The 15,851-nt window shown below is 43.9% G+C and overlaps 1 protein-coding gene across 1 annotated transcript in view; it reads right to left on the reverse strand.

The window, feature by feature from the left end:
* Nucleotides 1–15,740, reverse strand: part of ATP7B (ATPase copper transporting beta) — a 91,337-nt gene extending 75,597 nt beyond the window's left edge. The window contains exons 1-2 of the mRNA XM_084879309.1: nucleotides 15,447–15,740; nucleotides 15,028–15,133 (exon numbers count right to left, since the gene is read on the reverse strand). Coding sequence (XP_084735435.1) covers nucleotides 15,028–15,078 — 51 coding nt within the window. The 5' untranslated portion in view covers nucleotides 15,079–15,133; nucleotides 15,447–15,740. The remainder of the gene's footprint in view (nucleotides 1–15,027; nucleotides 15,134–15,446) is intronic.
* Nucleotides 15,741–15,851: the final 111 nt, after the last annotated feature.

Here is a 15,851-nt window from a genome sequence, read left to right on the forward strand (position 1 = left end):
ATTATGTAGTGACCTTTATTGTTTCTTGTGATGGCCTTCATTTTGAAGTCTATTTCGTCAGATATGAATATTGCTACCCCAGCTTTTGTGTTTGTTTCCATTTATATGGGAAAAAAAATTTTCCATCTCTTCATTCTCATCCTGTTTGAGCCTTTGTTCTGAGGTGGGTCTCTTTTAAATAGCATATATTTGGGTCATGTTTTCAGATCCATTTGGCTGCCCTATGTCTTTTGTTTGGAGCATTTAAGATTATTGACTAGAGGCCTGCTGCACAAAATTTGTGCAATGGAGAGGGGGGGTGGGGATCCCTCAGCCCAGCCTGCACCCTCTCCAATCTGGGATCTCTCTCACAATCCAAGACTGCTGGCTCCCAATCACTCGCCTGCCTACCTGCCTGATTGCCCCTAACCGCTTCTGCCTGCCAGCCTGATCACTCCCTAACCACTCCCCTGCCAACATGATCAATGCCTAACAGATCCCCTGCTGACTAATTGCCTCCATATGTCCTCCCATGCCGACCCAGGCGCCGCTAACTGCCCTCCCCTACAGGCCTGGTCCACCCCCAAATACCCTCCCTTGCCGGCCTGGTCACCCCTAACTGCCCTCCCATGATGGCCTGATTACCCACAACTGCCCTTTCCTGCCAGCCATCTTATTGTGGCCATCTTGTGACCACATAGGGGTGGCCATCTTGTGTGAGGGTGTGATGATCAATTTGTATATTACCTCTTTATTATATAGGATAGGTACTAATTTCATTGCCATTTTAATTCCTGATGCCCCTCTCTACACACACACATACACACACACACACACACACACACACACACACACACACACTCTGAGTGGCCAGATTATTATGACCACCTCACCAATACTTCATTGAACCACCATTTGCCTTCAATACTGCAGCGATTCTTCTTGGCATTGACTCCATGAGATGTTGAAAGGTAATGTGAGGAATCTAACACCATGCCTAGTGAATAGCACTGTCCAGTTCTGTGAGATTTGATGGTTGTGGAACCAGCTGCCTGATGGGAATTTTAACTTCATCCCACAAGTGCTCAATTGGATTGAGATCTGGTGATTGAGGGGGCCACCTAAGCAAGATAAAGTCTCCCTCATGTTCTTGAAACCACTCTTGCACAGTATGAGCATGAGCACCATGACATGGTACATTGTCTTGTTAGAAGAAGCCATCTCCATTGGGATACGCCATCAACATGATAGGATGAATTTGATTAGCAACTATACTTAGGTATGTTGTGCTATTCAGTCATTGTTCCACATGAATTAAAGAGTCAAATCATATCAGGAAAACATGCCCAAAATGATAACACTAACCCCACCAGCTTGAAGGGTTGTATTCATGCTTTCATGCTGTTTCCATGAAATTCTAACTTTGCCATCTGCATGATGCAACCGGAAACATGATTCATCGGACCACATGACTGTTTTCCAATTCTCGACTGTCCAATCCTTGTGATTCTGTGGGAATTGGAGACGTTTTATCTTGGTAACTGCTGACAGTAAAGGTGTTTGAACAGACCTTCAGCTTTCATATCCCATATGGCTAATTTGCCTGCAAACGTCAGGTGGTCATAATAATGTGGACACTCAGTATGTATATTTTCCCTCATTATAGCAGCCCCTTTAGCATTTCTGGCATTTTGGTGGTGATAAATCCTTTAGCCTTTTGTTGTCAATATATTCAAAGACTGATAGCAGAAATTCAATTAGTGTCATTTACTGTCCACATCCAAGGAAAAGTAAAATTAGAAAATAAGCCTTATTTCAGACTAATTAAATTGGCAAATTAAAGTAAGTTAATAATCAGGGGAACTTAATTGTACTAGGCAGGAACCAATTCCTGAAGTATTAACTGTTTTTCCTGATGGTTCATAAAAAAAGAAAATGACTTTATTAAAAAAGGCCACAGAATCTCATCAGCTTTTACATCATCCAGACAAAATATTGGAAAGCAAGCAAAAATTATCCCCTTGCATGTTAAAACAAAAAGGAGGGATAGTGGGGAAATATCCTGTAAGTAAACTATATCAAGCCTTAATTACTTTAAATTCTTTTCACTTTAAAAAAAATTTTCAGCCGAAACCAGTTTGGCTCAATGGATAGAGCATCGGCTTGGGGACTGAGGGGTCCCGGGTTCAATTCCTGTCAAGGGCATGTACCTTAGTTGCGGGCATATCCTCAGTAGGGGGTGTGCAAGAGGCAGCTGACCGGTGATTCTCTCTCATCGATGTTTCTAACTCTCTATCTCTCTCCCTTCTCTCTGTACAAAATCAATAATATATATATATATATATATATATATATATATATATATATATATATATATATTTTTTTTTTTTTTTTTTTTTTTTTTTTAAATTTTTTCCCACTTGTAATGCTGATGACAAAACAGCCATGGAATTACACTGGTGTCAAAATAAGCCAAAGGTGTTAGGCAGAATCTCAGGGGAGCAGTGAAAGGCAGATCCCCCAGAGGCGCACACATTATGCGCAGAGGCCTGACTGTTGACTCTACTGCTAGATTGCCCTAGCGGGAAGGAGACAAAAGCTCCAGACTGTGCTGAGCCCCAGTTCCGACTGCACTGAACCCCAGTTCTAGGCCAGACCCTGGGGACCCAGGCTCATACAGAGGGAGCCTGGGCTGTAAGGCGGAAATGCAGGGGAGTGGCAAAAGGAAGTCCTGGAGGTCCACACATTGCGCGCAAAGAACGGACGGTTGACTGTGCCGCTGGATTGCCCTAGTGGGAAGGAGACAAAAGCTCCATACTGCTCTGAACCCCACTTCCAACCCCACTTCCAACTGAACTGAACCCAGTTCCGGGCTCATTGGCAGAGAGCCTAGACTGTTTGGTAGCTCACAAAACTTGAGCTCAGAGGTGCCTGCAAGGAGTACTGAAGGACCCTGAGGAATACTGAGACTCAAGAGCCTCATAGGGTGTGGCTGACGGAAGCCAAGGCTATAGGCTCCACCCTGAAACTCCGCCCCATCCAAGCTGAACACAGAGACTTTTAAGGCTACCAACTCAGGGAAGCTGCAAAAATGCCGAGACAAGGAAACAGATCACAAACGAAAGAAATGGAGGACAAAAAGCGACTGGATATAGAGTTCAAAACAACGCTTATAAGGTTTTTCAAGAATTTCCTAGAAAAGGCCGATAAAATAAAGATATAAAAAGAGATCAACAAGAAATAATAAGGGATCAACAAGAAATAAAGAATACATTGTCTGAAATAAAAAATATTATACAGAGTCCTAAAAACAGAATGGAAGATCGCAAGAATCAAGTCAAAGATTTGGATCATAAAGAGCCAGAAGACACTCCTCCACAGAAGCAAGAAGACAAGAGAATCCAGAAAGTTGAAGATAATGTAAGAAACCTCTGGGACAACTTCAGGCGAACGAGCATCAGAATTATGGGGGTCCCAGAAGAAGAGAGAGAACAAGATATCGAAAACATACTGGAAGAAATAGTGACAGAAAACTTCCCCCACCTGGTGAAAAAAATTAGACTTACAAGTCCAGGAAGCGCACAGAACCCCAAACAAAAGGAATTCAAAGAGGACCACACCAAGACACATCATAATTAAAATTTCAAGAGCAAAAGTCAAAGAGAGAATATTAAAAGCAGCAAGAGAGAAACAGGTAGTTACCTATAAAGAAACACCCATACGATTGTCAGCTGATTTCTCAACAGAAACCATGCAGGCCAGATGGAATGGCAAGAAATATTCAAGGTAATGAATAGCAAGAACCTACAGCCAAAAATAATCTACCCAGTAAAGCTATCACTGAGAATCGAAGGCTAGATAAAGAGCTTCACTAATAAAAAAAAAAAAAAAGCTAAAGGAGTTCATCACTGCCAAACCAGAATTATATGAATTGCTAAAGGGGGTTCTTTTGGAAGAGAAAGAAAATAAAGATAAAAATTATGAACAACAAATATGTAACTATCAACAAGTGAATCTAAAATCCAAGGGAATTAAAAAAAATCTGATGAACAATATTAACTGGTGAATATAATAGAATCAGAGGTATGGAAGGGGAGTAAACTGATGATTCTCAGGGAAAAGGGGAGTAGGGGGTGTGGGAAGAGACTGAACAAAAACTGTGCACCTATGGATGAGGACAATGGGGGGTGGGCAAAGGGTAGAGGGTGGGGTGGGAACCTGGTGGAGGGGAGCAAAGAGGAAGAAAAATAATGAGGAACATTTGTAATAATATGAACAATAAAGATTTATTAAAAAAAAAAATAAGCCAAAAGAAAATGGTCTGGTTAAATGAAAAAATCCCAAGTCTAGTTTATTAACTTTTGGTCGAGAATATGCTAGTGTATTTCCAGAAAACTCCTCCAAGCCCATGTGGAAACTTCAACAATGGATCCAAGAGAGGAACTGACCAGACTACTCCAACCCTAAATAGCCGTGACCCAAGAAACAAGCTGACGAGACAGAGGAGAAACAGTCCAGAGATGGGGGATAGTAAAGACGCCTTGCCATGCTAGCAGTCAACAGCTATGTGTCGGTACAGGTTGCCCTGGACAAAGCCAAAGAATGTTGGGCCTGCATTGTCATTTCCCACTGTTTTTCCACCATCCAGAACTCAAATATCATTGCTGTCATGTCACAGGAGAAAGTGATTGGGAAGGGGACACAAAGAAGTGATGGCCCAGAAAGAAGCCTATTTCAAACTAGTTCCTTAGATGCCTGACAGCAATTTAAAAGGACATGGCCCTAGCTGGTTTAGCTCAGTGGATAGAGTGTCAGCCGGAGGACTGAAGGGTCCCAGGTTGGATTCCAGCCAAGGGCACATGTCGGGTTGCGAGCTGGATCCCCAGTAGGGGGCATGCAGGAGGCAGCCGATCAATGATTCTCTCTCATTATTGATGTTTCTGTCTACCTCTCCCTCTTCCTTCCTCTCTGAAATCAATAATATATACGGGGTGTGTCTGTGTGTGTGTGTGTGTGTGTGTGTGTATATATATATATATATATATATATATATATATATTTTTTTTTTTTTTTTTTTTTTTTTTTTTAAGTACATGAAAGAACTCAATCCTTTCACTGAATTTAAAAATCTTAAAGGACCCAAATGGCATACACATTTCTAAAGTTATTAAGAAAACCAAAAGATGCTAAGACCAACAAGTAGTTAACATATAAATGTGAGAAGTTCATCAGAAGGCTGATGGACTTTGATATTCAGCAAGGACTGAGAATCAGCATATTACCTTCTTCTGGCTCAATGGCTGAAGGCAATCCCCTAACCTGATAATCCTTTATTGTTTACCAAACCTTACCATTGAAATGACTGTTTGCTTTGCTAAAGGGCAAATGTGTATTCTAGTAAATAGAAAGCTATGGGTCTGGAGATTCGAGGAGCCTTTCCACTAGAGAAGGACCTCCACCTGGCTCCCCCATGCCTTCTAAATTTATATTTCTTGTCTAGTGTATCCATTTGTGCTCAGCCCCTTTTCCAGACCTTGAACCCTAGCCGCAGATGGATACGGCAGTCACAGAGAGCTCCCAACCAATAACAAATACACCCCTAAATAACCAATAGGTCAAAGAAGAAATCAAAAGGGATATTAAAATGAGATGAATGAAAATGAAGATACAATATATCAAAACTTATGGGATGCAGCAAAAGCAATGTGCAGAAGGAAATTTATAGCTGTAAATATCTATTAAAAAAGAAGGATCTCAAATCAATAACCTAGCCTTCTGCCTTAAAACACTAGAAAAAGAAGACTGAACCTAAAGTAAACAGAAGTCCATCAGTGTCCAATGACTACTCTTAGCAAAATTCCACAAATTGAGTATTCTAGGCTAGAAGTCAAGGATTTCCTTTTGGGGGCTCTGAAGGAGAATATGTTCCTTGCCTTGTAGAGGCTGAAAGAAATAATATAGAAAAATTCCCCTGCTAGCCCAGACTTCCCGTGAGAATGTGACCTTTAGAACTGCCCCAGGAAAAACAGGGTATGAGCCACACAGCACCAGACCACCAGACTCAGCCCCTAGAGGTAGTAAACTGGATGTATTATCAACACAGCACCAGACCACCAGACTCAGCCCCTAGAGGTAGTAAACTGGATGTATTATCAACACAGCACCAGACCACCAGACTCAGCCCCTAGAGGTAGTAAACTGGATGTATTATCCTGCGGCGGTTCCACCCTGTTCCTGGTGATAATGTCTATCCTCCCCTCAAGGAATTCCTGTCCCTCTTTCTAGAAGGCCCCCTCCCCTTGTCCTTTGTTCTAACTTTGCAGTTTTTGCCTTTATAAGCCTGTAAGAAGTTCTGCTCGGGACTTGACTTGGCTGCTCCTGCATGAGTAACAGGTCAAGTCCCAGCATGCTGGAATTAAATCCTCTTGCTGTTTGCATCAAGTGCGTCTCTTGCGTTTGACTGGGTCGTCGCTGATCCTGCGTCAGGGCAGGGGTCTCCTTCGGGGGGTCCAACAGCCTCTCTCCTACCTTCCTGGGATCCTTAGCATTTCTTGGTTTATAGAAGCATCACTACAATCTCTGTTTCTGAAATCATGTGTCTTTCTCTTCTCTGTGCCTTCACATGATCTATATACATAAAAAGCCAGTGACCGGACTGCCATAATGACCAGAACTGGTCACTATGACAGCCACTGCGGCCAGTAGAAATGGCCAGATCAGGGGGTGGTACCAGTGGCCAACCTCCCGAAGCCCCTCTCCCTGGCCAGCCCCACCCCTGATTGCCCCCCAAACCCATCAGGGGCAAAGCTGGCCAGCCGGCCAACAACCTGAGGCTCCTTCCCCAGGCCAGCCCAACCTCTAATGGGCCTCCACCACCTCAATCGGCCCATGGCCCCTTCCTCCACTCAGGTCTGTCCCCAATCGGCCTCCACACACACCAATCAGGGGTGGGGCTGGCCGGCCAACCTCCCACAGCCCTTCCCCACAGCCAGCCCTGCCCCCAATCAGTCACCCTACCCCAATCGGGGGTGGGGTCCACTGGTCAATCACCCTTGGCCCCTCCCCACAGCCAGCATGGCCCTGACTGGGCCCCATTTGGGACAGGCCGCAGGCCAATCTCCCGCCATCTCCTCCCAACAGGCCTGGCCCCAATCTGCCCCCATTGGGGCCACACGGACCTGACCCCACCTGTGCATGAATTCATGCACTGGGCCTCTAATATTCTTATAAGAACATCAGTGATTGGATTTAGTATCCACATAACACAGTATGACCTCATCCTAATTTAACTAATTAAATCTGCAAAGGCCCTATTGTCATACAGGATCACATTCACAGGTACCAGGGTTAAAACTTCAAATATCTTTTAGAGGACAAAAATTCAACCCACAATAGAAGAAAATAAAATGAGCGTAAGGGGAAAAAACAGATTAATTAAAATTTTTTAATTTTAAAATTAAATAAATAATAATGCATTCAATGTAAAAATAAAAAAGTAAGAGGACGACACTGTTCGTAGTTTGTGCCCATTTAAAAACAGAAGCAGCCCTAACCAGTTTGGCTCAGTGGATAGTGTTTTTTAATACCACTAAAATAAGAATTAGAGAGGATATGCCTTTAACATTCATGGAAAGCTAAACAAGAGGTTTCAGGAAAATGGTGAAGCCATAGGAAAGTGGATAGACTGCCAATGTACACCAGGCAACTGCTTGAACAGCAAAACCCAAAAACCACCCACAATCCTTCAAAGAGAATGAATAAAATTGTGCCTTATTCCCAAAATGGCCTAATGTACCGCAATGAATCTTATAAATGTAATGTATTGTGAGAAAAGCTAGTCCCAGAAGACTAAATACACCATATCATTTTAATTAAGTTCAGAAACAAACAAAACAAATGTATTTTTTGGGTATTCATATATATGTGATAAGACTTTACAAAAAAAAAAAAAAAAGCTGGGTTACAACAAACACAAAGTTGAAAATGGTGGTTATCTCTATAGAGAGTCTTCCATGGGCGATGCAAGAAGATAAGGAAGAACGGTTGAAAGATGCCATGGCAGTGATAATATTCTTTCTTGGTCAGGTGGGGTGTTCACAGGTATTCTCTATTTCATTATGCTTTGTTATTGTCTGTATGACAATATATGCTTATTTATATTTCCTTTATAGCCAATAAACTGATAAAATAATCGAGGAAAAATCTTAAAATGAATAAGGGAGTGGAAACACAAAAATGCAGATGATTTTTTTCTAGCAAACTAAAGAAGAAAAGGGTGGAAATAGTACAACAGCTACTGGGAGACACAAGCTAATGGGAGAGATTTTAGAATGAAGATAAATCAGATGGCTTTATAGGCTGAAGGGAAAGGAAAAGACTACAGGTGAAGAGAAGAGATAACCAATAATGGCTCCTGAACAGGCAGAGAGGAAGGGGTAGAAGTCAAGAACACTGGCAGAAGAGATGAGTTTAAAAAGAAGGTAGGCCTGTCCTAAAACTAGAGATAAGGAAGTGAAAATAGTTTAAACATCTAAATAAGATTTGGGCCAAAACCGGTTTGGCTTAGTGGTAGAGCGTCGGTCTGCGGACTGAAAGGTCCCGGGTTCGATTCCGGTCAAGGGCATGTTCCTGGGTTGCGGGCATATCCCCTGTGGGGGGTGTGCAGGAGGCAGCTGATCGATGTTTCTCTCTCATCGACGTTTCTAGCTCTCTATCTCTCTCCCTTCCTCTCTGTAATAAATCAATAAAATATATTTAAAAAAAAAAAGATTTGGGGAGAAGGTAGGTAGAGATGGGCAGCAAGTTGAAGAAAATATTCACAATGGTGTTAATTTTCTCACAGTAAGAATTGAGGTCATTTGTTGATAATAAGGAAGGCAGGGCACAGGGCTGGCTGCAAGTGGTGTTGGTTTGTAAAGAGTCACAGAAGTTGACAAGAAACAAGTGAAAGGCATTTGCAGAGAACTAAAAGTAAGAAGTTGCTAGCAATACCAAACACATGATTGCCTGATTTGCCCCAGCAATTCTCTCTCCAATATAGGAGCAGAGAAGGCAGTTTGCAGCACTGTTGCTGGCACAGCAGGATAGAAACACAGGGATCCAGGAGCAGGTAAAAGAGAAACTGGACACAAGATGTTAATTTTGGTTATCTTTAAATTGCAAGAATGTATTTTTTTATTTCTAAAAATTAGTAATTAGATGCAGAAAAAGCAAACAATGAAGTTAGTGTACAAATATGCTGACAACACTCATCCTAAAAGTGGTAGGAATAACAATAAATTCCCCCCTTTGTTCTTTATTTTCAAATTTCTGTTATGGAGTTACATTTGCTTTTATAATAGTAATTTTTACAAAAACAACTTTAAATGTATCTAATGCCCAATGCAGAATAATTCTTCATTTTTGGAGCGACTGAGGCTTCAAAAACTGCTACATTCTAAAAGCAGAGATTTCACAATTGCTGCTGTTTTTTAGTCTTATTTGCTGTTAGTTGCATCACTCCCTGCTTTGTCCTCTGTTTTATCTCATCAACCTTTGATCTGTTCATATTTTCTCCTTTAACTTAGTTGACAAAAAGTAAGTCCCTAGACATTCCAGAATTGTACTTGGCAATAATTCCAATCCTATAGATGAAAATAATATTGCCCACATTTGATACTTTCTTGATACCTATGCTATAGTATCAGTAAAGAGGAATATATCACTGGGCTATCTCCATCCTTGCAAAGGGGAAGAAAATGTATGTCAGGTAAATCAGCATTTAAAATCTAGTTCTCTCACCCCCATAGCCTATCACCCAGTTACTCATGTACCAACTAAGCTGAGTTGCTGTTAGAACTACCACTGGCCTCTTACACTCTGGACACTGAGGAGGTTAGAAAGTCAACTCTCTATTGAGAAGACAACTTCACAGGGAACCAGGCACAAAAGAGCCGACCCCTAGTTCTTTTTTAGGGCCCTCTCCACCTTTGGTCTGAACAAGGTTAGTCACTGTCAAAGGAGCCCCATACTCTTCTTTGGAGGAGTACTTCAGACTGTTTTTCTATGCTCAAACTCTGGGATAAAATCCAAACTCCTGGCCTAAAAAACAGGGCCTTCCACAATCACTTTCCCAGCCTTGTCAAGCCACTCATTATCTCCCCTCTCCCTTTCCCTCCCCCGCCTCCCCCGGGCCCCATGAACCTTACCATTCCCATCCTCTGAGCTTTTGCACATGCTGGTCTCTGCCTGTGCCTCCATCCTACTTGTGCCCAGCCAATGCCCGTTCTTCCTTTAAAACCTCACGCAGGCACAATCCTCTTTTGAAGCTCTTTTTGCATCCCTTCCTCCCAGAGAACACTAACCAATCATTCTTGCCTGTGGGTACTGTACAGTGTAGACACACCTCTCTCTAGCAGCTGTAACTGCCAGCTCCAACAGCATGGGGCTGACCTCTGTTCATCTTTGCCATCCCCCTGTGGGGCCCAGCACCAGGCAAACAGAAGGTGCTCTGTAATGTCTGTGGAAGGAAGGCTGAATGAGCCAGGATCACTGCTAACGAGGCCTATGAAGAGGAAAAAGTGAGGGAGGAATCATACTATAAATAATTCATTCAAGAACAATTATGGTGCATCTATTACACACTATAGAGCCTATTTTTTAAGTGATGCAAACCTGGTCTCCACTCTTAAGAAACACAGAGTTGCAAAGAAAAGCTATATGTATTCAGAAAAGTATCAAGTATCAAATAAGTTTGGAAGAAAATACATATTTGAGAAAGTCAGTCAGGCCTATCAAGGACTCAATCCCAGATCTGCCTCTTACTAGCTGTAGGACCCTTGGCAAGTTACTCACTTTCTCTCGGCCTCAGCTTCCCCATCAGCAAATATGATTAATTCTAACTCATATTCTACCACTCCTGCTTCCTTCCCTCTGCTTCCAGCTATTCTGGATTTCTTCCTGTTCATCAGTCAGGTCACTCCTGACTTAGGATCTTGACACCTCTGCTTCCTAGAACACTTCTCCCAAATCTGTCACACAGGTTTCTATTCAAATGTCACTTCCTCAGAGAAGAATTCCCTTAGCATCTACTTAAAATAGTATCACCCCATCCCATGTCATTCCTAATGCCCCTAACCTGATTTATTTACTTCATAGTACTTATCAGTACAGAAATAACAATATAGCAGTCTCCTCTTATCCACAGAGGATGCATTCCAAGATCATCAGTGGATGCCTGAAACCTCAGATAGTACTGAACCCTATCTGTTATGTTTTTCCTATACATATATACATATGATAAAGTTTAATTTTTAAATTAGGCACAGTAAGATATTAATTACAATAATAATAAAGTAGAACAATTATAACAATCCTATATAATAAAGAAGTAATATGCAAGTTGACCGCCACACCCTCACACAAGATGGCCACACCCATGTGGTCACAAGATGGCTGCCACAAGATGGCAGGCAGGGGAGGGTAGTTGTAGATGATCAAGACAGCAGGGGAGGGCAGTTGGGGGCAACCAGGCCTGCAGCGGAGTGAAGGCAGTTGTGGGGGACCAGGCCTGCAGGAGAAGGCAGTTGGGGGCAACCAGTCCGGCAGGGGAGAGCAGCTGGGGGTGACCAGGCCGGCAGGGGAAGGCAGTTGGGGGCGACCAGGCTGACAGGGGAGTGGTTAGGGGGTGACCAGGCTGGCAGGCAGAAGTGGTTAGGGGCAATCAGGCAGGCAGGCAGGCAGGCAAGCGAGTTTTTGGGAACCAGCAGTTCCAGATTGTGAGAGGGATGTCTGAACACCATTTTAACCCCAGGAGTTGAACTGTGATGAATTTCATGCAGCAGGCTTCTAGTCTTATATAATAAAACCCTAATATGCAAATTGACTGAATGACTGGTCGCTATGATGTACACTGACCACCAGGGGGCAGACGCTCAATGCAGGAGCTACCCCTAGTCCACAGACCCAAGGCCAGACAAAGCAGGTGCCAGCAGGGCTTTCCCCATCCCCCAATTGCCCCACAGATTGGCCCTGATATCCAGCCAGGCATAGGAACCCTACCCGTGCATGAATTTCATGCACTGGATCTCTAGTATAAGTTAAAATAAAAGTTATGTAAATGTTCTCACTCCCTCTCAAAATACCATATAGGCCCAGCTGGTGTGGCTCAGTGGTTGAGCAGTGATCCATGAACCAAGAGGTTACAGTTAAACTCCTGGTCAGGGAACATGCCCAGGTTTCAGGTTCAATCCCCAGTAGAAGGCAGCCAATGGATGATGTTTCTCTGTCATCGATGTTTTTATCTCTCTATTCCTCTCCCTTCTTCTCTCTCTAAAAATCAATAAAAATACATTTTAAAAATTCATTTAAAAAAATAAAAAATACCTTAATGTACTATATTCAACTCTTCACTTAAAAATGAAGCACTTTACAGCTCCACTTTTACATATCAGAATTTCCAGGATCACTACTTTTATGCTTTGAGTTCATTATTAAGTAAAACTAGAGGCCTAGTGCACAAAATTTGTGAACCAGGGGGGTGGGGGGAAGAGGTGTCCCTCAGCCCAGCCTGCACCCTCTCCAATCTAGGACCCCTTGGGAGATGTCCAACTGCCTGTTTAGGCCCAATCACACCAGCAGTCAGACATCCCTCTCAGAATCTGGGACTGCTGGCTCCTAACGACTCACCAGCCTGCCTTCCTGATTGTCCCGTAACCGCTCCCCAGCTGGCCTGATTAACACCTAATTGCTCACCTGCCGGCCTAATCGACCCCCAACTGCACACTCCTCCCCCCACTTCTATCCCCCCATGGACTGATTGCCCCCAGCTGCCCTTCCCTGCAGGCCTAGTCACCTCCAACTGCTCTCCCATGCAAGCTTGGTTGCCCCCAGCTGCCCACCCATGCAGGCCTGGTGCCCCCAGCTGCCCTCCCCTGCCAGCCTGATCACCCACAACTGCCCTTCCCTGTAGGTATGATCACCCACAACTGCCCTCCCCTACTGGCCATCTTGTGACGGCCATATTGTGGCAGCCATCTTGTGACGTGAGGGCAGCCATCATATGGTGGCCATCTTGTAATGACATCATACATGAAGCCACCTAGGTTTTCATTATATAGGATAAGGCTTACTTGAACACAAGTGCCAATAACCAAGATAGCTACTAACTGACAAATGAGTAGCAAATACAGCACGGAGAAGCTGGGTAAAGAGATGATTCGCATCCCAGTAGAGGGATCAGGATGATTTATGATTTCATACACTACTCAGAATAGCTTACAATTTAATACTTATAAATTATTTTTGAAATTTTCCATTTAATGTTTTTGGACCACAGGTAACTGAAACTGTGGCAAGTAAAACTGTGGATAAGGTAGGACTATTATATTTGCTTATTCTCTTTCTTTTCTGTATCTCCTACTAAGATATAAATTCCTGAGGGCATGGTCTTGGTCCTAGCTGGATCCCCAGTGCCTAAAATTCCTGGCACACAGTAGATACTAAAAAAAAAAAAAAATTGGTTGAATAAATGGTGACAACATGAAAATATTACCTACATCAAAAGGTTTTGTGAAGGTTAAATGAGAAAGAGTGTACACAGAGAAAAATAAAGTATTTAACATTGCCTAGCACACATTAAGTTATGTTGGCTAATACTATTATCAAAAGAATCCAGAAGAGGGTGAGGTCAACATAGCCAGAGGCAGTTATAGAAAGTTTCAAGGAAAAAAGAAAAAAAGAAAGTTTCAAGGAAGAGACAGGTCTTAAGCTTGATCTGGAAGGATAAAGATTTTTCTGATGGGTACAGAGTGGGGGCACGCAGGAGGTTGGAAGGCTGTCCTACTCTGTACAAGCCACCCCTCCCCAAATGTGTTCTCCTCACTCCTCCATTTAATACAAAGTCATCATACTAAGAATCTCCTATTGACCAGACTACCCACCCATCAATCCATTCTTTCGTTTCTACCACCAAAACCAAGACAAATTTCATAATAGGACATACAATAATGTTTAATTTCAAGATAGACCAGCAAACCAGGCTTATTTCTATGCTAAAGAAAGACTTGTGCCAGCATTAAAAAGCATGCACAGGGACTACAGCCTGACTTGTGAGGGGAAAAGAAAAAAAGCCAGAATGTCCACTCACAGGAAAATAATAACACACTATACGGTATCTATACTATGTAGAGGTTAAACTGGATACAACAGACACATATGTACTAATGTGAAACAATCTCCAAAATATATTGTTATATTGGCGGGGGAGGGAAGGGGGCTTGGAGAATACACACTATGTGATCTCATTTATGTAAAACAAACAAAAATTTTAAAACTGCACATATAAAACCTAAATATTTCTCTGGACATACATATATACATTAATATGTATTTAACACTGTATTTTCAGCTCTTCAACCCTGCCTGAAACTTGGTAGTTTTCAATAAATATCTGCTGAATTAATGAAAACATATGTACATGAATACAAAAGAATTAGAAAATTGATCTGCTTTCCATGCTAAATATTTCTGCACTGTCTCCATTTTAAGAGGCTGTGTTAGTGCATTACTTGTGTAATTAAAATAATTAAAAATAGTTCTTAAAAATGTTGCAGGACCTCGAGATATATATATTGATATATAGATATATAGATAGATAGATAGATAGATATAGATAGATAGATAGATCTACATATATATATATATAGATATATAGATATATATCAACTCTGAATAACTTCTCAAAAATATATTGTTAACAATATTAAGTTAATATATTATATTAACTTAATCATCTTGAGTAAATAGGGCTCTTAAGCAGCAACTCAACGCTCACTTCACCTCTCCAGCATAAGGAGAAGAGAAGAGTGCTGGGTTTTAAATTGTTCCTACAAACCAGTTAATGCCATGGCACGCCCTTTCTGAAGAGCGCCCTCCTCACAAACAGGACTCCTCCGGGTGGGCTCCCGCGCCGCCTCCTCGGGAGCGGAGTCAGGGGGCAGGGGAGCAGGTGGCCGTGGACCGGCCACGGGGTGAGGCGCACCCACACCGCGCAGGGGGCGGCGAACTTACTCTCCTGCCGGCCCCTTCTCTGGCTGTAATCTGTCTCTCCTGTCCAGGCATCCTGTCCCGGAGAATCCTATTTCTTCTGCGATCCGGTCCGGAGCCCAGAGGTCACCTAGTGCGTGGAAAAGAAGCGCGGAGTTAAAACCCGGGGAGCCGGGTGTGGATGGCATCTCTGCGGTTCGGCTCTCACAGGAGGCGGGGTCCGGGAACCGAAGCCAGCATCTCGGACGAGGGGATCCGCTGCCCTCACCCCGCCGCCTATTTCATAGTCGCTTGTCGCCGCACCCCCGGCCCTCGGGAACGCGGGCGTGAAAGCGGGTGGGGAAGGTGGGTCTCGGACCCTCACCCTCCGCCCCGGAGGCCGGCCTGCCGACGCCTCAGGGTCATGGGTCGAGCCCCTGCAGGGGCGTCCCGGTCTCCGCTACCTCAGGCTGGTGCGCTTCGGTCCAGTCTTCAGCTCCACACGTGCAGGGGAGGCAGGGAGGGCGGGCGAGCCGCGCAGACCCGCGCCGGAGACCGAGACCCCAGGATCGCCCACCGCGGCGGCGGCGGTGAGGGGTGCAGGCGCCCGCGTGAGGTCCGCTCTGCAGCCCCGCGTCTGAGCCTCACTCGGGAGTGGACTCCGCACCAAGAAAATCGATCCGAGACGCGCCAGAGCGTCCCGTTGGTCTCCAACGGGTGACAGGCTCCAGGACGGGGCCGGAGCGCCCGAGCCCCGGCTCCCGGGGAGGGCGGGGCCCTGGGAGAGGGAGCCGCCTGTCCATCACAGGCCACGCCCTCCAGGCCCGCCCCCCGCCACAGCTCCGCCCATGAGCGCAGGACCCGTGTTC

This window comes from Pipistrellus hanaki, assembly GCF_964339955.1.
Source record: "Pipistrellus hanaki genome assembly, chromosome: 3".
In the NCBI taxonomy this organism is placed as follows: domain Eukaryota; kingdom Metazoa; phylum Chordata; class Mammalia; order Chiroptera; family Vespertilionidae; genus Pipistrellus; species Pipistrellus hanaki.